The 24,489-nt window shown below is 34.8% G+C and overlaps 1 protein-coding gene across 1 annotated transcript in view; it reads right to left on the bottom strand.

The window, feature by feature from the left end:
* Positions 1–24,489, bottom strand: part of DACH2 (dachshund family transcription factor 2) — an 896,917-nt gene that overhangs the window by 146,932 nt on the left and 725,496 nt on the right. The window contains exon 6 of the mRNA XM_032330772.1: positions 20,274–20,446. Within this exon, the coding sequence (XP_032186663.1) occupies positions 20,274–20,446 (173 nt within the window). The remainder of the gene's footprint in view (positions 1–20,273; positions 20,447–24,489) is intronic.

Below are 24,489 nucleotides of genomic sequence, written 5' to 3'. Positions count from 1 at the left end.
TAAACTAACTTTGAAAACAGGATTTAGAGTGACAGTAATATTTTGCATAAAGTAATATCTCTGCTTTAAGGTTTTGTAGCCTGCACTTTCCAAATTCAGTTATTGTTTTCCTAAGGTGTCACAGAAATCAGACTTTTTTCACCATGTAAACTATATAAGTTTAGTGCCTTATATTGATTAAGAGTTAGGTGGCTGTAATATATGTGTGTATACACACACACACACACACACACACACATAATCTGTGTAGAGCTAGGAATGTTTAATTTCTCTTAAAATAATTTGTAGTTCTATGAACAATTTATTTTATGAAAAATTTATTCTTTGCAAGTAGACAGATCCATTTTCATCCCTGTAATCAGTATGCATCTATTTAGCTACTTAACTGCAATGAGCTTTGGTTCATTAGGTGGTTACTGTTGTGTCTCAGCCTAGTTAAAATTTCACAGCAAGTTAATCTGCTTTATTATAAACGAGAACACAAGTAATAATGTCCTCATCATTTGCCAAATACAGGGTTAACAGTATTTGCAACAAATCAATAAGGGCATTTAAAAAGGAAAATTACAACTCTAAAACCCCAATCATTTTTAGTCATTGATGATTTAATTTTATTTGGCATTTATGACTTTTACAACTCTGTTACACTTCATGTAATTCATTTGGGCCCATTGACAGCAGCTGTAGCTCTTCTGAAACACTATAGGTCTTCTCCAGATTCAAAGTAGCAAAAGAGAGACATTTCCAAAATTGATACATACTTAGCCAATCAAATCCCCATTTCCCTTACAATTAGTAAAATTACCTGTAATCATAACTCAGATTCTAGCATATATTTATAGTTCAAGGCTTATGCTTAAAAAGAAAGAAACATTATGGAAAATCTTAATAATTAGTACATACTATCCCCTCTTTTATCATACTTTGCCCCTTTTGGGAAGTATATATCACAAATGGATAAAGGAGACATTCGTCATATTAAATCATTTGAAAATACATTTGAACCTTAATAAAGAATAGGGTCAATGCTTAGAAGATTCAGTTTTATACAAAGTTTAATACAGTCAGTTTGGTTTAAGATTTAGTTTATTGACAGTAAAATATCAACTCTGCCCATTTTCATGCAGATCCTTTATTTCATCTGAGTATATTTCTTTGCATCCTTGGAAATATGGCCGCATACATGGAATGTATGTAGTACTAATAAATATGTATTAAACATGTCTTTATATGTATGTGTACATGTGTGTAGTTGCCTTTTACTAACAACTGTATCAATCAATGCTAAATTGTCACTTCTGACATTGTATTATGTTGTTATTAAGTACTCAGTGTGATCGTGTATTATATAATTTGTTTTTTTCTATTTAATTGGAATTCAACTCTCACTATAATTATGCTTCCAAATGCTAATCTATAAATAAGTTCCTAAAGGATTTAATGGCATTTCTCTACCGAGGAGTGGCTTTTGGAAGTTTGTCTGAGTGCTAGATATTTTACTCATGTATTTGTCTTGATATTCCAAATTTATTTATTTATTTATTTATTATTTTTTTAAAAGATTTTATTTATTTATTTGACAGACAGAGATCACAAGTAGGCAGAGAGGCAGGCAGAGAAAGAGAGAGAGAGAGGAGGAAGCAGGCTCCCTGCTGAGCAGAGAGCCCGAAGCGGGACTCGATCCCAGGACCCTGAGATCATGACCTGAGCCGAAGGCAGTGGCTTAACCCACTGAGCCACCCAGGCGCCTCTGATATTTCAAATTTAATTGATATGCTCCTTCCAAACTGTCACCAGAGTTCTGCAGAAACAGAACAGATTGTAACTTGACAGACTTTAATAATAAAATCAGGGACAGGGAAACATTGTTATGAGGAATTCCTGAGGAATTCTTGAGGAATAATTTGATACCCAAATTTGGTATCTCTGAATAATAATGGATACATGACAGCATATGCATCTTTACAAATCAAAGAATTAGTCTGTGGGGGCTCCTGGGTGGCTCAGCCAGTTAAACGGCTGATGCTTGGTTTTGGCTCAGGTCACGATATCGAGGTCCTGAGATCAAGTCCGACATTAGGCTCTATGCTAAGAAGGGAAATCCCTTGATTCTCTCTCCCTTTCCCCTTGTCCCTCCTCTTGCTAATTTTCTCTCTCTCTCTCTCTTTCTTTCTCTCTCTCAAATACATAAATAAATATTTGTGATAAGAAAAGAATTAGTCTGCTTTCCTTAATCACCAATTTACAATTTTATTAAAGTTAACATAAATGAATATGGCAGGGTTTTCATGAATTAAAAAACATAGGCAGATTGTGGGTGCACCTGGAACATGTAACCATGAAACAGTCCAAAATTATAGACTCAATCTACATGTGACCTATGTTATATTAGGGCAAAGGATCCTTTCACATCTTCAGTGAGATCAGCTTGTTCTGGAAGAGGCTGACAGCTTAATAGAATCAGTCATAATACCTGCTCATAGCTTGCAAACACCCTAAAGTAAGAAAATGGATGGTTAGGTGGGAAAATGCAAGGTTTCCAAATTATGTTTGGGCTTGGACTTCTGCCACCAGCCCAAACACACACACACACACACACACACACACACACAAACACAAACACACACACCCCTCAGTTCTCACTCAACTCATCTTCGCCTTATGTTCTAAAAAGAGTAATTGCTTTGTCTTTCTATAGGGCATTGTTTTCTTTTTCAGGTTTATTTAAATTCCAGTTAGTTAAAATAAGGTGTAATATTAGTTTCAGGTGTAGAATTTAAAATAAAGACTCAGCTAGTTATTTTTCAGTGAATTTGAAATTCAGTGAATTTGAATTATCATAAACAAACCTTCTCTGTGTTGATTAATTTTAATACCAGATGTTCACATGCTAATGCCACCAGCCTTGTGACCATTTCCTACCAGTGCATTAATTGCCAGCTGCTCAGTAAAACAAAAAACAGAGCTAATCAGATGATACTAGTAAACAGCCATATAACAGCTTCTTACTTAAATTCCTCAGATTTTTTATCAGAGAAAACTATGGCACACTGATATTACAGAGTATCCCATGATGTATGGAATTGTTGAATCAGTATACTGTACACCTGAAACTAATGTAACACTGTATGTTAATTAACTGGAATGAAAATAAAAACTTGAAAAAAATGTTTCTCCCACACACACAAAAAATAAGATACTTAAATGTCAAATAAGAAATAAGTTTTTATACCAGTCAGGTATTTTACCTATTTTGCTCTCAGGATTTTGTCACACTCAGTAATATAATAGCCTTGCAAACCTAATAATCATAATGTAATTTCAAGTTGCTGCTATACCTATATTAGTTATTAGATACAAATGTTACCAGCTGAGCTAATGGTGAAGGAATGTGAGGCACAACGAAAGAATATGTGCTTGGAGTAACATTATTCCCAAACTAATTTTTGACAAAAACAAAACCCCCTAAAAACAAAAGCAAAAAATATTTGTTTACAATTTGTAATGCCTTTTCCAGTTTTGGAATTAAATTCTGTATCACTCATGATCAGTTATGTTATAAATACTCCCCAAGTGTGTATTAAGGAGGGCATGTATTGCATGGAGCACTGGGTGTGGTGCATAAACAATGAATTTGGAACACTAAAAAAAATTTAAATTTGATTTAAAAAAATAAATAGTCCCCCAATTTTTATATTCAATAAATCATTATTTTTAATTCACTCATACAACAAACATTGTCTAATATACCTATTGGGTATGGAAGAAGGTGTACAGATATTTTCACATGGGATGTAAATGTTCATAGTTCAAATTAAAGACTAAATAATCCATACATAAACATCCAAAGATGGTTTAAAATAAAATACAAATCAGATCAATTATTATTAGAATAGACATTGCTCTCCAATCCCCGCCAGATCCCTAACTCTTTTTTATCTGCATGGAGATCAAATCAGCCATGACAAAAGAACAAATGCTCTGTAGAGAGAGGGTCCAATGCCTGTATATGCATCTAATGGTGGGAAAATCCTTGGTTCTGGTATTGATTAGTGTTATACAGAGGAATACATATAAAGGAAGTTACTTCTTTCTCGGGCTAGTTCTTGTCCATGATATTAGTTTCTACTTATTAGTATCTCTATATGAATCCTTGAGTATAAACATAATAAAATAAAATAAAATTTGATAATATACACTGATTACTAAATGTCAAACAGTGCTCTAAATGTGTTGACAATCTTTGTCTCATTTGATGTCATGTTAGCACTATGAAGTAGATACAATTACTCTCACTGTTTCACTGGAAGATGAGGCAAACTGAGATACAGGTAGATTAATTTGCCTAAAGTCACATAACAAGGAATGGTGAAACCAAAGCTTAAATATCAGCAGGCAGTCTGACTTCAGAGGTCAGGCTCCTACAAATTAGACCATATTGCCTACAATGAAATCTGCTTCTTCTTTTTGTTTTTTTGTTTTTTTTTTATTTGACAGACAGAGATCACAAGTAGGCAGAGATGCAGGCAGAGAGAGAGAGAGAGAAGGGAGGAAGCAGGCTCCCCACTGAGCATAGAGTCTAATGCTGGCCTCAATCCCAGGACCCTGGGATCATGACCCAAGCTGAAGGCAGAGGCTTTAAACCACTGAGCCACCCTGGCACTCTTGAAATTTGCTTCTTAATTCATCTAACTTTACTAACAAACTATGATGGTTCTAGCCAGAACCAGTATATAATTCTATAAATTCTTTTGAGGTTGGAGCTTATGTCCATTCCTTTTTTGTGTTTTTGACAAAGTAATGTGACATAGTCCTTTGCCCATATTAAACCTGGTAAAATCAGTGAACTCTGTGTTCTTGCCCTCTTTTCTAACAAAAAAGGATGACAATAACAATTTAGTAAGCAAATAGTCAGCAATAACTATACATTTTGGCAAATCGCAAGGCTAATTACAATATACTTGCTGATTTTTCAGTCTGTATTATCTTTTTCCCCAAAGAATACCAGTGATTTATGACTTTTTGTCCACCCCATTTAATGCTCTAAAACAGTGCTATCCAATAAAGTTTTCTGCAATGATGAAATGTTCTATAATTGTGCTAATATGCTAGCCACAAGTGACATGCGACTATTGAGCACTTGAAATGTGGCTAGTTGCAACAGGGCAGCTGAAGTTTTCATTTTCTTTAATTCATTTAAATTGAAATAGCCACATGTGGCTAATGGCTACTGTACTCAACAGTGTTGTTATGGTAGATATATTCTATGTATCTAAAAGTCATTGTTGGGGTACCAGGGTGGCTCAGTCCACTAAGTGTCTGCCCTCAGCTCAAGTCATGATCCTGGGGGTCTTGGAATCAAGCCCTGCTTGGGCTCCCAGCTCAGCAGGGAATCTGCTTTTCCCTATCCCTCTGCCGCTCCCCCTGCTCTCTCACTCTCTCTCAAATAAATAACAAAATTTTTCAAAAAATAAAATTCATTGTTAACTACAATGGTTACATGGTTTACATCCATGGAGATGGGGAAATTTATTAAACTATAAGCAAATATATATATACACACACACACACACACACACACGTGTATATGTATATGTATAAGCAAATATATAGGTATACATATATGTTTTCAACATAGTACGAGTTCATTTTGTCTATTTAAATATTTAATAAAAATATAAAACTATTAATCCTGCTTATTATCTGTCCACATATATGTATAAATATACGTACATAATATAATTTTAGAAGTATAAACTTCTAAAAGTCTCATCACTTGCCAGATCCCTAAAAAGCTATAGCTTTCTCTTCTACCTGTGAAAAGAAAATTTTAAAAAAGATGACAGAGTGGTGAATAGACAGCCATGTCTATTCTTCTTTGTGTTAGTTTTCACTACTTGAGGGCATTTGCAGGAATCCACACCTGATTACTGAACGTTTCTTACACTGAGTTAGAAATATTTACACACTGGTAGAAGAAAAAGGCCCAAATGTAATCATGTTCCTTTCAATTTGACATCAATCCATGTTAAGGTGGTATAATTTCCATTGAGAAACAAACTATGTATTCGTTAATTTTTATAGCTTTCTCAAACTTTTAGTTAATATGTTATTTTGAAGAAATAGAAATTAGTAGATAAACTAGTTTGGAAAGCTTTGTTAGTGGCTATGAAGGGAGATTGGCATGGAGCATTTGATTTGATAAACATTTCACATTTCATATTATGTTTTAAAAAGAAGGTGTTATTTTGGAGACTGTTCAAATAAGGGCCAATTGTTAAGTATTCAGTAATTTTGTGAGCCAGGTGTTAAAATGATGGTAACTTGAAATCAGCCTTGATGGAAATATTTACAACACAGAATGTGGAAAATGATATAAATCAGAGTTTTCTTTTTTCTTTTCCTTTTTTCTTTTCTTTTCTTTTCTTTTCTTTTACTTTTTATTTGTTTTAAGATCCATCTTACAGGCACAGCATTGGATGCTGGCCCAAATAAAATAAAATGAAACAAACAATCCTTGAATGTTTAAGTTCATTATAGGAATCTGAGGTTTTTATTTCTTTCTAATGTTCAACATTATCTGACTAGGCAAATAAATAAATACATAAATACTATATTTATTTGAGTGTCTGAGCATTCAAAAAACACAAATAGAGTTTCATGTGATAAAAGTACATATTAAGTACAATGCACTCAATTACAGTTATCTGCCTCCCACATATTTCCTTTTGAAGAACCTAAAAATTAGAAATAAATACTGTGCAGTAACAAAACATCTACTATTAAAATATTAAAAATAGAATGTAGGAAAATTCAAATCATTATCAAGGACAAATTATGTACTATGCAGTGGCTAACTGAACATAATAAAAAATAATGAAAAGAAAGAAAGAAAGTATTTTTTAAAATCATTATATGTACTTTCCATTCTTGCTATGATTCAGGAACCTGGGTCTTACAGAGTATAAAACAAACCTCAAAAAACATGTTTTCAACATAGTACATGAGTTTATTTTGTCTATTTAAATATTTAATAAAAATATAAAACTATTAATCCTGCTTATTATCTGTCCACATTAGATTATAAACCTTAAAAACCACATGATGCATAATAAGGATTCAATCATTGGAAAACAAAAAATATTGATGGACCCACAAACTTTTAAAACTAGGTATCAGTGGCTTATTCTGATTCAATTAGTTAACAAATGCCAATTGGGTCCACCCAAATTAAAATGAGGAGCTGACATGACCTATACATTAACCTAAACAGTTTTCTTATATAGTCTCAATCAGAAAAAATGTAAACATAGAAACAAGTGTAAAAAAAGTGAGATCTATGCTGCCAGAAGGAAAATTGAAGTGCAGAAATATTAAAATAGTTGCTTCGATCCCTTTGATCAGAAATGCTAAGTGCTGGAAATTAAATACAATTTGTAGGCCAGTCATTTACTAACTTGATAACCACTATTTATCATATAGTTCTAATATTCAAATCACATGCTGTAAGACCAGCTTCCAAAGGAAATTGGGATCACAGTCCCATGATCATCAGTGGCAAAGCACAAGTATCGGCTTAACATAAACTATGCTAAAGAAGAGTAGCAGGTGTTTAGAAGGACATGAATCCTTTTAATATCACAGACTGTTGTCCCCCCAACCAGCACATTTTTAAATGATATGGAAAAAATGTAAAGTTTTCCTCAAAAGTAAAAAAAAGATATATATGTAAATAAGAATAATTGAAAATATGAATAAATCTGGTAGCTATTTTTGTGAACCTTCATAAATTTTAATATAACTAAGTATATATTTTGGGCTTTGGTGTAATGTGTCCTAATCTCTTTCTGTATACATTTCTGATATAAATTTGTTTTTCTGCTGCTGAGTTTTAAAACGCTGAAAATAGGGGTGCCTATTTTCTCAGATGGTTAAGTGTCTGCCTTCAGCTCAGGTCATGATCTACAGGTCTTGGGATTGAGCCCTGTGTTGTTGGGTTCCCAGCTCTGCAAGGAGTCTGCTTCTCCCTCGCCCTCTGGCTCTCCTCACTGGTTGTGCTCTCTATCTCTCAAATAAATGAATAAAATCTTTAAAAAATGCTGAAAATAAGGATACAATGGAAATAGCAGCAGATCATTAACCATAGAGATGATAGCACAGGTGACACTATAATCACATTAGATTGTATATTCTGTGGACTGACTATCTCTCTTAATCATATGTTGAAACTCTATCCTTAATGTGAAAGTATTTGGAAATGGGACTTTTGAGAGATAATGAAGTCATAGGATGAGGGAGCCCTCTGATAGGATTAATGCCCTTTGAAGAAGAGATATGAGAAAATTTGCTTTCTTTCTATCTTTGCCATGTGAGAACACAGTGAGAAAGTGATCAGCTGCAAGCCAGAAAGAGCGTTCTCACCAGGAATCACAAAGTACTTTGATCTTTGACTTTCCAGTCTCTAGAACTATGGTAAATAAATTTATCATGTTTAAGCCACCTGGTCTATGGTATTTTGTTATAGCAAACCACTGAGTTAAGACAATATAATACACAGCAAAGAGAATGAATCAGGTTATTGTGGTTTTTCCTTAATTCAGAGTGTTTTTCTCAGAAAGAAATCAAATTTCATAATTATAACATTTCTTACAAAATGCTCAATGTTAAATTTTCTGATCATATTTTGGAAGGCCAATTGACTCTAAATGGTCAATATCATATAAAATATATGGTGACCTCAATTCAAATATTTTGGAAAACAATGAGTAATATTTTTAAAATTTCCTTTTTTGTGTGCTGAACTGCCAGGATTAAAAAAACAAAAATCTGTAAATGTGAAAGGGAGGAATATGGTGGTGAAGTAGGAGGACCCTAGATTCCTTTCATTCCATGAACACAACTAAATCATGATCAAATCATCTTAAATACCTCAGAAATTGACATGAAGACTAAAAGAACAAATTCCACCACAACTAAACGTAGAAAAGAGGCTACATCAAAGAAAGTAGGGTGCAGAGATGTGGTTTAGGGGAGAAATGGATCCTCGGTGCTACAGAGGGGAGGAACTATGATCACAAGGAGGGAGCATGAGAGACACAAAAAGAATATTTCTCCATAGCCATTGTTCTGGGAAATAAGCTGGCTGAATTCAGTGAGTTCTTACAACCAGTGGGGCCTAAAGCCCTAAAGCTTGGAGTTTTAAAGGTTAGTGGGCTTGGAGGGGATAGAGTCCTGAGGGAAGAGTTCTTCTCCTGGAGAGAAGGCAGGCACACAATCCAGGGTCAGACATCATGGAAACAGTGATCTGAAGAATGCTGGGAAACACAATGGGGAGATTATTTGCTCTTACTGGGGCATGTCCTGGAGAGTCAGCATTCACAGGGAAGACTCTCCTGTAACAAAAGAGCTGGCTGGTGCCATCTTCCTCCCCTGCACCTCAATATAAACACAAGGCTACCTGAATAAAGCAGCCCTAAACCAGCACTGGCTTCCTAATTTGCTTACACAAAGCCCTACCCCCCTTCTGTGGCAGGTCTTCGCTTCTCAGCCAAGCTTGCCTCAGTTCTAGCACAGAGTGCCTATCCCAAAGAAGATGAAAGCAAACACCCACCCACACCAAGTCTCCCAAGCTGAGAATTCTGCAGGGCCTCAGTTCTGGTAGAAGTGGTGTCAGGTCTCAGTTAACAAGTAGACCAGGGCTCACCTAGTTAAAACTTGACACATTTAGGCTAGGGACCAAATGCTATCCACAGCAGGCAAATGAAGATTATACAGACAACTGACCTGAAAGAAAGAGAATCCAAAAATAAAAACACAACAACAAAAACAGAGCACGCATAGCACACACAGGAGACACTCCCTGAAGCACCAGGCTGGACACTACATAACCTCTTCTTTATAGGGCCATTGCTTTCAGGAGCAGGAGACATAACTGCCTTTTCTAATACAGAGAATAGCAGAGACTTAGACAAAATGTGAAGATGGGGAAACTCATCCGAAATGAAAGAACAAGATAAGGCCATGGTGAGAGATATAAGCAAAAAAATAAAAGTGACAAGTCTCATTAGGAATTTTTTTCAAAATTTTAATTTATTTATCTGACAGAGAGAGAGATTGAGAATGAGCAGGGGGAGGAGCAAGGGGAGAGGGAGAAGCAGGCTCACCATTAGGCAGGGAGCCCAAAATGGGACTTGATCCCAGGACCCCTGAATCATGACCTGAGGCAAAGATGGATGTTTAACTGACTGAGTCACCCAGGTGCTCCTGATTGAGAATTTAAAGTAACAATCATAAAGATATTCACTGTGCTTGAGAAAAGAATAGAAGGTGTCACTGAGACCCTTACCACAGACAAAAGAGATAAAAATAAATCAATCAGAGATGAAGAATGCAATAAAGATTAAAAACAAGCTTGATGCAATGAATAAGAAGCTGGAAGAAGCAGGGTAAATTAGTGATCTAGAAGAGAAAATAATGGAACACAATGATGCTGAACAAAAGAAAGAATGAATTATGGAACATGAGAATAGATTTAGAGAATTCAGTGACCCCATCAAAAATAATAACTTTTGTGTTAAAGGAGTCCCAGAAGAAAAGAGAGAAAAGGGGGCATAAAATTATTTGAAGAAATAAAAACTGAACACTTCCTAAATCTGGGAAAGAAAAGAGACATCCAGATCCAGGAAGTACAGAGAGCTCCCATCAAAATCAACAAAAGCAGATTCACACCAACACATATTGTAGTTAAATTTGCAAAATATAGTGATAAGGAAGTAATCTTATGACCAGCAAGACAAAAGAAGTTCTTAACATGCAACGGAAGACTGAAGGATAGCCAGAGATAGCTCAACAGAAGTTTCTCAAGCCAGAAGGGAGTGGCATAATATTTTCAAAATGCTAAATGAGAAAAATTTGCAGCCAAGAATGCTGTATGTAGGAAAACTATCATTCAGAATAGAAGGAGAGATAAAGTTATCTAGACAAGAAAAAAATAAAGATTTAACAATTGTAAATATTTATGCCCTCAACTTGGAAGTATGCAACTATATAAAACAATAACAAACATAAAGGAAATTATTGATAATAATACAATAATAGAAAGGAAAAAATGTGGCAGAGTAGTAGACCCTATTTCAACCAGTCCCTTGAATTGAGCTGGATATCTACCAAACCATTCTGAACACTCACAAAATCAGCCTGTGATGTAAGAAAATCTATCTGGATCTCTACAAACAATATCTCTGGCGGTTGGTCTCGAAGAATGAAGTGGGGAGCTGGGGAGCCATGATGCTGCAGGCAGCCATCCAAACATAAATGGAAGGGAGAGGAAGGTGCCATAAGTACTGACCCCAGGAAGGTGAAATAATACAGGAGCACAAAAGCATCCCACACTGGAGACCAGGCACAGACTTATAGACCAATAGCAGCAGAGAAAGGACTTTAGCAAGCCCCCCAGATTGAAACCTGGAGCTGTGGGGGCATGTGTGTGAAATGGGAGCAGTAAAAAGCTAAAAATAGAGCTACCCTGTGACACAGCAATTGTTCTACTGGGTATTTATCCCAAAGATACATATGTAGTGAAAATGAGGGGCACCTGCACCCCAATGTTCATAAACAAAATGACCAGATAGTCACACTGTGGAAGGAGCCAAGATGCCCTTCAACAGATGAATGGATAAAGAAGATGTGGTCCATATATACAATAGAATATTTCTCAGCCATCAGAAAGGATGAATACCCAACATTTGCATCAACATGGATGGAACTGGAGGAGCTTATGCTAGGAGAAATAAGTCAAACAGAGAAAGACAGTTATCATATGGTTTCACTTATTTGTGGAATATAAGGAATGGCATGGAGGACATTAGGAGAAGGAAGGGAAAAATGAAGTGGGGGAAACAGAGAGGGAGATGAACCATGAGAGACTAAGGACTCTGGGAAGCAGTCTGAGGGTTTTAGAGGGGAAACAGGTGGGGGGATGGGTTAGCTTAGAAATGGGTATTAAGGAGGGCACTGATTGCATGGAGAACTGAGTAGTATACACAAACAACAAATCATGGTGCACTACATCAAAAACTAATGATGTACTTATGGTAACTAGCATAATATAATAAAGAAAAAATACAATAATAGTAGGGGACTTAAAAACACCCCAATTACATCAATGCACAGACCACCTAAACAGAAAATCAGAAAGAAAATAATGGATTTGAATGACACTAGAACAAGTAGATTGAACAGATATATTTGGAACATTCAATCCTAAAATGAAAAGTACATATTCTTTTCAAGTAAACATGGTACATTTGCCAGAAGATCACACACTAGTCACACATCAAGCTTCAACAAATATAAAAAGAGTGAAGTGATACTATGCACCTTTGCTGACCACAGTGTTATGAAACCTGAAGTCAATTACAAGAAAAAAAATGGAAAGACCATAAATACATGGAGGTTAAACAACATGCTATTAAACAATGAATGGGTTAACAAGGGAATCAATTAATAAATTAAAAAAAAAACACGGAAAGAAATGAAAATGCAAACACAATTGTCCAAAATCTGTGTGATGCAACAAAGTTTATCCTGAGTGAAGTATATATAGCAATACAGGCCTACATTAAGAAGAAAGAAGAATCTCAAATAACCTAACCTTACACTGAAAAGAGCTAGAATAAGAACAACAAATTAAACCAATAGCCAGTGTAAGGAAGGAAACAATAAACAGAAATAAATAAGCAGAAATAAATGATGTACAAACAAAACAAAACAAAACAACAACAACAACAAAAACTTCACAGAACAGATGAAAAATATCAAGTGTTGGTACTTTGAAAAAGTTCATGAAATTGATACACCTCTAACTCCCCTTAACAGAAAGGAAAGGGTAAGGACCCAAATAAATAAAATCACAAATGAAAAGAGGAGAAATAACAATCAACATCACAGAAATAAAAGACAATTTAAGAGTATATTATAAAAAATCTATATACCAACAAATTGTACAACCTGGAAACAAAGGACAAATTGCCAGAAATATAAAATTAACAAAGCTGAAACAAGAAGAAATAGAAAACTTTAACATACCAATTGCCAGCAAAGAAATTGTGTCAGTGAAGGTCATGGTGAGTGCTATGAAGTGTGTAAACCTGGTGATTTACAGATCTGTCCCCTGGGGCTAATAATACATTATATGTTAATAAAAAATTTTAAAAAAAGATATTTAGTCAGTAATCAAAAAACTCCCAACATGCTAAAATCTAGGGCCAGGTGGCTTCTCAGGCAAATTCTATCAAACATGTAAAAACAAGTGAATATCTATACTTCTCAAACTTTTCCAAAAAAATGGAAAAGGAAGAGAAACTTCCAAATTCATTCCATGATGACAGCATCACCATGATACCAATACCAGATAAAGGCTCCACTAAAAAAGAGATCTACAGGTGAATATCCCTGAAGAAGATAGATGCAAACTTCTCAACAAAATACTATTAAACTGGATCCAACAATGCATTAAAAAAAAAATCTTTCACCATGGTCAAGTGGAATTTATCCCTGGTTTGCAAGGGTGGTTCAATATTCACAAATTAATCAGCAAAATGCATCACATCAATAGCAGAAAGGATAAAAACTGTATTATCATTTCAGTAGTTGCAGGAAAAACATTTGACAAAACACAATATCCATTCATGATTTAAAAAAAACAAAAAAAATGTTGTAGGTTTAGAAAGAATATTGAGGATATAGAAGGAAACTTGAGGCACCTAGGTGGCTTAGTTGATTGTTTCTGACTTGGTTTTGGCTCAAGGCATGATCCCATTAGTCCTGAGATCAAGTCCTGAGTTGGGTTCTCCACTCAATGGGAAGTCGCTTGAGAATTCTCTTCCTCTGTTTCTCACCCAACTCGTATGCCCTCTCTCTTTGCCTCTCTCAAAGAAATAAATATTTAAAAGAAAAGAAGAAGGAACATACCTTAACATAATAAAGGCAATATATGAAAACCCACAGATATCTTCATCCTCAATGGGGTAAAATTGACAGATCTTCCTCTACAGTCAGAAGCAAGACTAGGATATCACTATCACCACTGTTATTTAACATAGTACTGAAGTCCCAGCCACAGCAATTGGAAAACAAAAAGAAATAAAAGGCCCATAAATTGGCAAGGAAAGGGTAAAACTTTTGCAGATGACATGATACTACATTTAGAAAAAATGGGCAGAAGATATGAACAGACACTTCTCCAGCGAAGACATACAAATGGCTCTCAGACACATGAAAAAATGTTCATCATCACTAGCTATCAGGGAGATTCAAATTAAAACCACATTGAGATACCACCTTACACCAGTCAGAATGGCCAAAATTAACAAGACAGGAAACAACATGTGTTGGGGACAATATGGAGAAAGGGGAACCCTCCTACACTGTTGGTGGGAATGCAAGTTGGTGCAGCCACTTTGGAGAACAGTGTGGAGATTCCTCAAGAAATTAAAAATAGAGCTTCCCTATGACCCGGCAATTGCACTACTGGGTATTTATCCCAAAGATACAGATGTAGTGAAAAGAAGGGCCATACATACCCCAATGTTTATAGCAGCAATGGCCACGGTTGCCAAACTGTGGAAAGAACCAAGATGCCCTTCAACAGACGAATGGATAAGGAAGATGTGGTCCATATACACTATGGAGCTTTATGCCTCCATCAGAAAGGATGAATACTCAACTTTTGTAGCAACATGGACGGACTGGAAGAGATTATGCTGAGTGAAGTAAGTCAAGCAGAGAGAGTCAACTATCATATGGTTTCACTTATTTGTGGAGCATAGCAAATAGAATAGAGGACAAGGGGAGATTGAGAGGAGAAGTGAGTTGAGGGTAATTGGAAGGGGAGGTGAATCAGGAGAGACTATGGACTCTGTAAAACAATCTGAGTGTTTTGAAGGGGGGGGAGGTTGGGGGAACCAGGTGGTGGGTATTAGAGAGGGCACGAATTGTATGGAGCACTGGGTGTGGTGCAAAAACAATGAATACTGTTATGCTGAAAAAAATTAATTAATTAAAAAAAAAGTCTCCACAAAGAAAAAAAAAAAAAAACCTGCTAGAAGTGATAAACAGACTCAGAAAAGTCACAGTATAGAAAATCAATGTACAGAAATCAGTTTTATTTCTACACAGCAAAAAATGAAGCAGCAGAAAGAGAAATTAAGAAATCAATCCCAATTACAATTGCACCAAAATCCATAAGATACCTAGAAATAAACTTGACCAAAATGTGTAAGGCTTGTACTCTGAAAAGAAAACATTGATGAAGATGATACAAAGAAATGGAAAGACATTTCATGCTCATGGATTAGAAGAATAAATATTGTTAAAATGTCTATACTATCTAGAGCACTCTACATATTTTATGCAATCCCTATCAACATACCAACAGCAATTTTCAAGAGCTAGAACAAACAATCCGAAAATTTGTATGGAACCCCAAAATACCCCAAGTAGCCAAAGCAATCTAGAAAAGGAAAAGCAAAAGTGGAGGCATCACAATTCCAGATTTTAAGTTATATTACAAAGCTATAGTGATCAAAAGAGTAAGGTACTGACACAAAAATAAATACATAGATGAAAGAAACAGGAGACAAATCACAAAAATGACCCTACAAACATATGGTCAATTAATCTTTGACAAAGTGGGGAGAAATGAGTAATAAAAAAAGACAGTCTCTTCAGCAAATGATGTTAGGAAAACTGGACAGCAACTTGTGAAAGAAAGAAACTGACCACTTTCTCACAACAAACATAAAGATAAACTTAAAATGGATTAAAGACCTAAATGTGAGACATGAAACCTTTAAAATCCTAGAGGTAAACGCAGAGAGTAACTTCTTTGACATAGGATTTATTGAATTCTTTCTAGATATGTCTCCTGAGGCAAGGGAAACAAAAGCAAAAATTAAGTATTGGGACTACATTAAAATAAAAGGTTTTACACAGTGAAGGAAAAAATGAGCAAAAGTAAAAGGAAACCTAAGGAATTGGGGAAAATATATGCAAATTACATATCTGATAAAGGATTCCTATCCAAAATATATAAAGAACTTATAAAACTCAACACCACCAAAAGGAATAATCCAATTAAATATAGAGAGAAGATATGAAGAGATATTTTTCCAAAGAAGACATACAGATGGCTAACAGATACATGAAATTATGCTCAACATCACTCATCATCAGGTAAATGCAAATCAAAAGCACAGTGAGATATCTCCTCACACATGTCAGCATGGCTAAAATCAACAATGCAACAAACAACAGTTGTTGGTGAGGATGTGGATGAAGAGAAACACTCTTGTGCTGTTGGTAGGAATGCTAACTTGTGCAGCCACTCTGGAAAACAGTATGGAGTTTCCTCAAAGATTTAAAAATGAAACTTCCCTACAATCCAACAATTGTACTACTAGGTACTTATCCAAGGAATATGAAAATACTAATACAAAGGGATACTTGTACCCTGGTGTTTATAGCAACATTATCTACAATAGCCAAATTATGGAAAGAATACATCAACTGATGAATGGATAAAGAAGTGAAAATATATATATATATATACATACACACCGTGATATATTATTCAGCCATAAAAAGATAATATCTTGCCATTTTCAATTACATGGATGGAGCTAGAGAGTATTAAGTGAAATGTCTTTTGGAGAAAGACAAAATTCATATGATTTCTCTCATATATGTGATTTAAGAAATAATACAAATAAGCATATGGAAAAAATGAGAGTAAGGCAAACCAAGAAAAAGGCTTTTAAATAGAAAACAAATTGGTGATTACCAGAGGAGAGAGTGGTGGAGGGATGAATTAAATACATGTTGGGGATTAAGGAGTCCACTTGCTGTGTTAAGCACTGGGTGTTTTACGGAAGTGCTGAATCTCAATGTTGTACACATGAAACTAATACTATATTGTCTGTTAACTAACTGAAATTTAAATAAAAACTTCAAAAAATCTGTAAATATAAATAGAGAAGACATGTTTTTATTTGAATAATCCCCATATCCTCCATGTAGTAGTATATGAAAAAGTTTTGATATGTAGTTTTGCCCACTACCTGTAGGATTCTAACAGATGGAACTGGAAAGTGCTCTTCATAAAGAAGCATACTGAAAAATTTCTGCAAAAATATACATCACATGAGGTGTGAAACTTCTGTCCTTATAGCTTAGTATCATATTGATAACTGTTCTTGAAAGGAGTATTAGAAATTTTAATATATGGTGACTGTGGCCATTGCTGCTATAAATATTGGGGTCGCCAAACTGTGGAAAGAACCAAGATGCCCTTCAATGGATGAATGGATAAGGAAGATGTGGTCCATATACACTATGGAGTATTATGCCTCCATCAGAAAGGATGAATACCCAACTTTTGTAGCAACATGGACGGGACTGGAAGAGATTATGCTGAGTGAAGTAAGTCAAACAGAGAGAGTCAATTATTGTATGGTTTCACTTATTTGTGGAGCATAACAAATAGCATGGAGGACATGGGGAGTTAGAGAAGAGAAGGGATTTGGGGGAAATTGGAAAAGGAGCTGAATCATGTGAGACTATGGACTCTGAAAAACAATCTGAGGGGTTTGAAGTGGCGGGGTGTGGGAGGTTGGGGGAACCAGGTGGTGGGTATTAGAGAGGGCACAGATTGCATGGAGCACTGGGTGTGGTGCAAAAATAATGAATACTGTTATGCTGAAAATAAAATGAAAAAAGAAAACAGATATTTTCAAGCCTAACAAAAAATTAACAAATCTAAGGAATTTCATCATAAATTTTGTTTGAAATAAATTAGCAAAAGACAAAAAAAAAGAAATTTCAATATATGAACATCCAATTGACAATTAATTAGAAAGCTTTTATTATGTAATTTCCTTTGAATTATTTCTAAAACTAATAGTTAATTATGTAATAATATTTTTGCAAAAAAAAACAAAACATGGCAACAATATTAAAAGCCTCTCAGTATTCACAGATATCAACTCCTTAAAAACAGAACAAAAGAAAACACTTTTTATTTCCCTAGCATCATCTGATAGAAAACATTTCCCTAGCATCATCTGATAGAAATCTAATTCTATAAATCCATAGAAAAATTTTATCAAAGAGCATTAAAAATAAATGTATTGTTTTCAACTGACTTTGGTCAAAATAATTATATGAAAGTAGATCCAACTTTTATATTTGGTAAGACTTAAATAAGCATGTTATCTAATAATATTTTTTAAAAAGCAGTACACGATTTTATGTTGTAAAAGTTCTGACTCTAAAGTTGCATATGAAATAGTCAAATTAGCATTAAACAAAAATATAGTTCTCTTGCTTTAATATGTTAAAATGTTTGGATTATTTAAGAAGATAATTATCCTTTCCATTTCCATCATCTTCACCACCAATAATCAAATGCTAGTTATGAGCTCCTCCCTAAGAGCCTCTTCACTCTAAATTCGTGGCAAAGCTACCAAATGTCCCAAGCATTCAACCAAAATGTAGCTGGTTCACTCTGAGTAGTTATAATTAAGAAAACTGAATAAATGCATTATTGAAAAGCTAGAAACATGCCTCTACTAAAATTACTTTTTCATCATTTCGATGCAAGTACTTTAAACTATACTTGGTTTCTTAATAGTTTTCTAGTTTTGTGTGGGGTCAAATTTACTTAGTAGTCACCCGATTTCAAAATCATGGGATAATTATTCCACCTTTTAAATATGTTGATATGTTTTTTTTTCTTAAAGATAACTGTGTTTCCTGGTTTAGCCTCTGATCAAATATTCAAACAACAAAATTTGGATTAGCTATGATAGACTGATCTATTGAGGGCCACAATCTTTGTAAGAAGCATACTTTTACTTGGCCATGTAAATAAGTATGGAGTTCAATAAAAAATTATCAATTTTCTTGTCATTTCTTACAAAGTTTATACCATAAATTTTCCTCACTATTTTAAAAATCCCCAAAAGTGGAAGCTAATTTAAAATGAAACAAAAATATCCAGAATCTTGCATTTCCTCTGCATTTCTTTCACATTCCTACATGTACATCTATAACAATCATACCAGTATTGCCAAGGTCCAGTTCCAATCCAACAAATGTAATGCCTTTCGTGATCCTTTCCCCCTCTTTTTGATAAGCCAGGTATAATAAGTCCCTCCTCTAAATTCCTATAATACTTGTTGATATTCCTTGTCATTCATAACAGTCTATCTTGTTAGTTCAAGTTAAATGGGTACTTGTTGTTAGTGTTGCATTTAGTTTGTGAGTACTGAAAGTAAAAAACTATGTCTTCTTTACCTATATCCCATGTTGCCCAATACAACATGTATATTTCAAGGGTATAATATTTCTTTCATAAATAAAAGAACAAAGTTACAAGTTAATGGGTTGCTCTTATTAACTACACTCTTTTGATCCTACATACACTTATATTATCTCCTTACCAAAAGAAAAATAAATAATAAAGTTCACATGATACTTGGAGAGAGGGCAAGAGGCCCTATGCCAAACTAATAGAAGACATCATGACAGATTATAAAAAATTATTTGTGTTTCCTTACCCAATGATCATGAAAGTTTGGGGAAAAAAGTATTCTAATGTTGATAATGATAATTCTGTAAATTATCATAAATATTTGTTTAATGTTTAACAGTATTTAACCTATATTTTACTCAAATTATCTCTGGATAGCCTATTAAGTAAGTGGGATAGATTATTACTATAACGTTTAGTATACAGTTGAGGAAACAAGCTCTTCATGCAGATTAAATGTTATATCCAAGGTTGCTGAGATAAAGTGGCAGGATCAGAATTGAAACTTAGGTCGTTCTGACTACAAGTCCTACATAGTACCCCAGAACTGCCTCCTAAACATCAAAAAATGCACAGTGTTTACTTTATTTCACTCTAACGATGGTAATCATTTTTGTTCACTATTCTACTGTGCCATTAGTCTTGCTATGCCTCCCACCCACTCTGTTTGTGATTGCAAGACATGAAGCTAGAATTAAAGGTGAGAGCTGTAGTCATGGAATAAAAAGAAACAAACAACAAAACACCTAAGCAGGCCAAGTCAGAAATATAATCAATACTATATGCTAATCAATTGAGTCAATGAGCTGTGTGTTTATACTGAAGATTCAGTGGAATTGCTAATATTTCCTAAAAATTTACATGTAACCAAAACCTGTGTCCTCTTCCAAATCATAATTCTTACCTTTATAACAGAAGCCCCAGCTCTGGAGAGTGGACTGTGAATCTGGGCTGCAGCAGCCATGTTGGCAATAGTATTGAGATGGTTCATCTGATTCATTGCCATGGCAACTGATGCAGGAGGTAAGCTGACTGGAAGTAGGGGATGAGGCATCATCATAAATGGCAGATCCAGTCCTAAAAGAGACAGTGCCTTTTAAATTATTACATTTAGAAAAGGGAAATCACATCAAAATTGATGCTATGAAATTTTTTTTTTTAAGTATCTGAATTCATTCTTGTTGGCTTTTCTTTTAAATCAAGTTTCATTATATTCTAGTATCTCTTTGGGCAATTAATGGTACTTAGGATTTAATGTTGCTTTATACTTTAAAAAAAAATTCCTATATCCATCAACTTTCATCTCTTCCTTTTTTTTGCTCTCACCATCAAAATATTTATATGACACAATTTGTTTTACTTATAAAAATAAATAAAAATCTTTAAACCAAATATTATTTTGTTTAATAGTAGCTTTATTTTTAATGTTTAGAAGTAGCTTTCTTTTTAATGTTTATAATATATTGATGTGTTAGTAGCTTCTAACTTAACACCCTCTTTAGAAAATATAGTCGTGGTGCTGGTAAGACAGGATGTAGATTCTCTAGGCTTCAGAATTATTAATAAGACTTGGAATATGTTCTTTTTAAAAGAAGATTTTATTTATTTATTTATTTTAGAGAGAGAGTGTGTGAGTGGGGAGAGAAGCCGAGGGAGAGAAAATCTCAAACAGACTGCACTGAGTGTGGAGCCCAATGCAGTGCTCAATCTCAAGTCCTTGAGATCATTACCTGAGCAGAAACCAAGAGTTTGATGTTTAACTGACTAAGCCACCCAGGTTCCCCTTGGAATATGTTCTACCCTTTTAGTTATAATCTCTAAAATGAATGCTGTAGCTCTGATTTGAAACCTTTATCAATAAGGAGTAACTCCTCTACCAAAATATTCTACCAATTTTCAGTTTAATAACAAATATCAATATCATTGTGTAGTAGTATAGAATTCTGTTTGTTTTCTTTTGCAAGGTGAAATAGTTTTTACATATTTTTAATTTTAATGAATATTTTTGAAGCATTATCCACATTACACTTGTGGTAGCTGCAGATATGTCATTATGAAAAGTGTAGCAAGTTAAAATAGTTGTCAACTTACACTTATGAGGTTCGGATTCATGAGGACACATCTTTGAGCAGAGGTTAGGAAAGGTTATCCTAACATTATAGATACTAAGATCACACTGATAAGTAAATGATAGTACTTCACAATGAACTATTGCTTCAACAATAATCTTCACTTTATTTGGGCAGAAACCCAGAAACCAGTAATTTTTAACAGATGTTCTGAAACATCTTTGCCTATAATTTCCCTAAATTATTACAGATTATAGAAATTTACAATGGACAGTGTTTATGTTGATCTCACACACAACTATCCACTCTTAATAATATTCTTTTATCCTCTTTGTCATCCCCTCATTTTTTTCTTGCTTCGAAGAAAACTGCTAGTGAACAACAATGAATCAATAAGAGGTATTTCCAGAGTGCACCTAAATCTCATCCCTCAAAACAACAGTAACAGTAATACAAATTCTCAAAAAACATAATTTTATGACAAAAAGCAGGCTAGAAAAAAAAATTCTGTTACTTGATTTGAGGTCTGTCTCCTGGGCTCAAAAAGGATGGTTAAATTAATGCCATAAACAACAACAATAACAAAATATCAAAGGTATGCAGTACAATAAAGCACACTTAACTCATGCAACACTAAAGTGATCATCTCAATTGAATGAATTCCTATATATAGAACACAACAGTCACCAATATTTGTGATTTAAAAAAAAAAAAAAACAGCCATTGGAGACATATCTTGAAAGAAGTTGCTGTGGCTGATATCAAAGAGGTTACTGCCTATGTTCTCCTCTAGAATTCTGATGGATTCCTGTCTCACGTTGAGGTCTTTTATCCATTTTGAATTTATCTTTGTGTGCAGTGTAAGAGAATGGTCGAGTATCATTCTGCTACATAAAGCAGTCCAGTTTTCCAAGCACCATTTATTGCAGAGACTGTCTTTTTTCCACTGTATATTTTTCCCTGTTTTGTCAAAGATTATCTAACCATAAAGTTGAGGGTCCATATCTAGGCTCTCTACGCTGTTCTGCTGGTCTATGTGTCTGTTTTTATGCCAGTAACATGCTGTCTTGGTGATCACAGCTTTGTAGTAAAGCTTGAAATCAGGTAATGTGATGCCCCCAGTTTTATTTTTGTTTTCCAACATTTCCTTAACAATTCGGGATCTCTTCTTATTCCATACAAATTCTTGGATTATTTGCTCCACCTCTTTGAAAAATACCAGTAGAATTTTGATCAGAATGGCATTAAAAATATAGATTGCTCTAGGCAGTATAGACATTTTAACAATGTTTATTCTTCTGATCCAAGAGCATGGAGTAGTCTTCCATCTTTTTGTGTCTTCTTCAATTTCTTTCATGAGTGTTCTTTAGTTCCTCTAGTACAGATCCTTTACCTCTTTGGTAAGGTTTATTCCCAGGTATCTTATGGATCTTGGTGCTATAGTAAATGGAATCCATTCTCTAATTTCCATTTCTGTGTTTTCATTGTTAGTGCATAAGAAAGTGACTGATTTCTGTACATTGACTTTTGGGACTTCAACAAAATCAAAAGCTTCTGCACAGCAAAGGAAAGAGTCCAGAAAACAAAGAGGCAACCCATGGAATGGGAGAAGATATTTGCAAATGACAGTACAGACAAAAGGTTGATATCCAGGATCTATAAAGAACTCCTCAAACTCAACACACACAAAACAGACAATCATATCAAAAAATGGGCAGAAGATATGAACAGACACTTCTCCAATGAAGACATACAAATGGTTATCAGACACATGAAAAAATGGTCATCATCACTAGCCATCAGGGAAATTCAAATTAAAACCACATTGAGATATGACCTTACACCAGTTAGAATGGCCAAAATTAGCAAGACAGGAAACAACATGTGTTGGGGAGGATGTGGAGTAAGGGGAATCCTCTTCCACTGTTGGTGGGAATGCAAGTTGGTGCAGCCACTTTGGAGAACAGTGTGGAGATTCCTCAAGAAGTTAAAAATAGAGCTTCTCTATGACCCTGCAATTGCACTACTGGATATCTACCACAAAGATACAGATGTAGTGAAAAGAAGGGTCATCTGTACCCCAATGTTCATAGCAGCAATGGCCACAGTCACCAAACTGTGGAAAGAACCAAGATGCCCTTCAATGGACGAATGGATAAGGAAGATGTCGTCCACATACACTATGGAGTTTTATGCCTCCATCAGAAAGGATGAATACCCAACTTTTGTAGCAACATGGACAGTACTGGAAGAGATTATGCTGAGTTAAATAAGTCAAGCAGAGAGAGTCAATTATCATATGGTTTCACTTATTTGTGGAGCATAACAAATAACATGGAGGACAAGGGGAGACGGAGAGGAGAAGGGAGTTGAGGGAAATTGGAAAGGGAGGTGAACCATGAGAGACCATGGACTCTGAAAAACAATCTGAGGGTTTTGAAGGGGTGGGGGGTGAGAGGTTGGGGGAGCCAAGTGATGGGTATTAGAGAGGGCACGGATTGCATGGAGCACTGGGTGTGGTGCAAAAACAATGAATACTGTTATGCTGAAAAAAATTAATTAATTTTAAAAAATTTTGTATGGAATCAGAAGAGACCCTGAATCACTAAGGAAATGTTGAAAAGCAAAAATGAAACTGGGGGCATCACGTTACCTGATTTCAAGCTTTACTACAAAGCTGTGATCACCAAGACAGCATGGTACTGGCATAAAAACAGACACATAGACCAGCGGTACAGAGTAGAGAGCCCAGTTATGGACCCTCAGCTCTATGGGCAAATAATATTCAACAAAACAGGAAAAAAATATGCAGTGGAAAAAAGACAGTCTCTTCAATAAATGGTGCTTGGAAAACTGGACAGCTATATGTAGAAGAATGAAACTCAACCATTCTCTTACACCTCACACAAAGATAAAATCAAAATAGATAAAAGACCTCAAGATGAGACAGGAATCCATCAGAATCCTAGAGGAGAACATAGGCAATAACCTCTTCGATATCAGCCACAGCAACTTCTTTCAAGATATGTCTCGAAAGGCAAAGGAAACAAA

The sequence above is a fragment of the Mustela erminea genome, chromosome X (genome assembly GCF_009829155.1).
Source record: "Mustela erminea isolate mMusErm1 chromosome X, mMusErm1.Pri, whole genome shotgun sequence".
In the NCBI taxonomy this organism is placed as follows: domain Eukaryota; kingdom Metazoa; phylum Chordata; class Mammalia; order Carnivora; family Mustelidae; genus Mustela; species Mustela erminea.
This window is presented reverse-complemented; position numbering and strand designations above follow the sequence as displayed.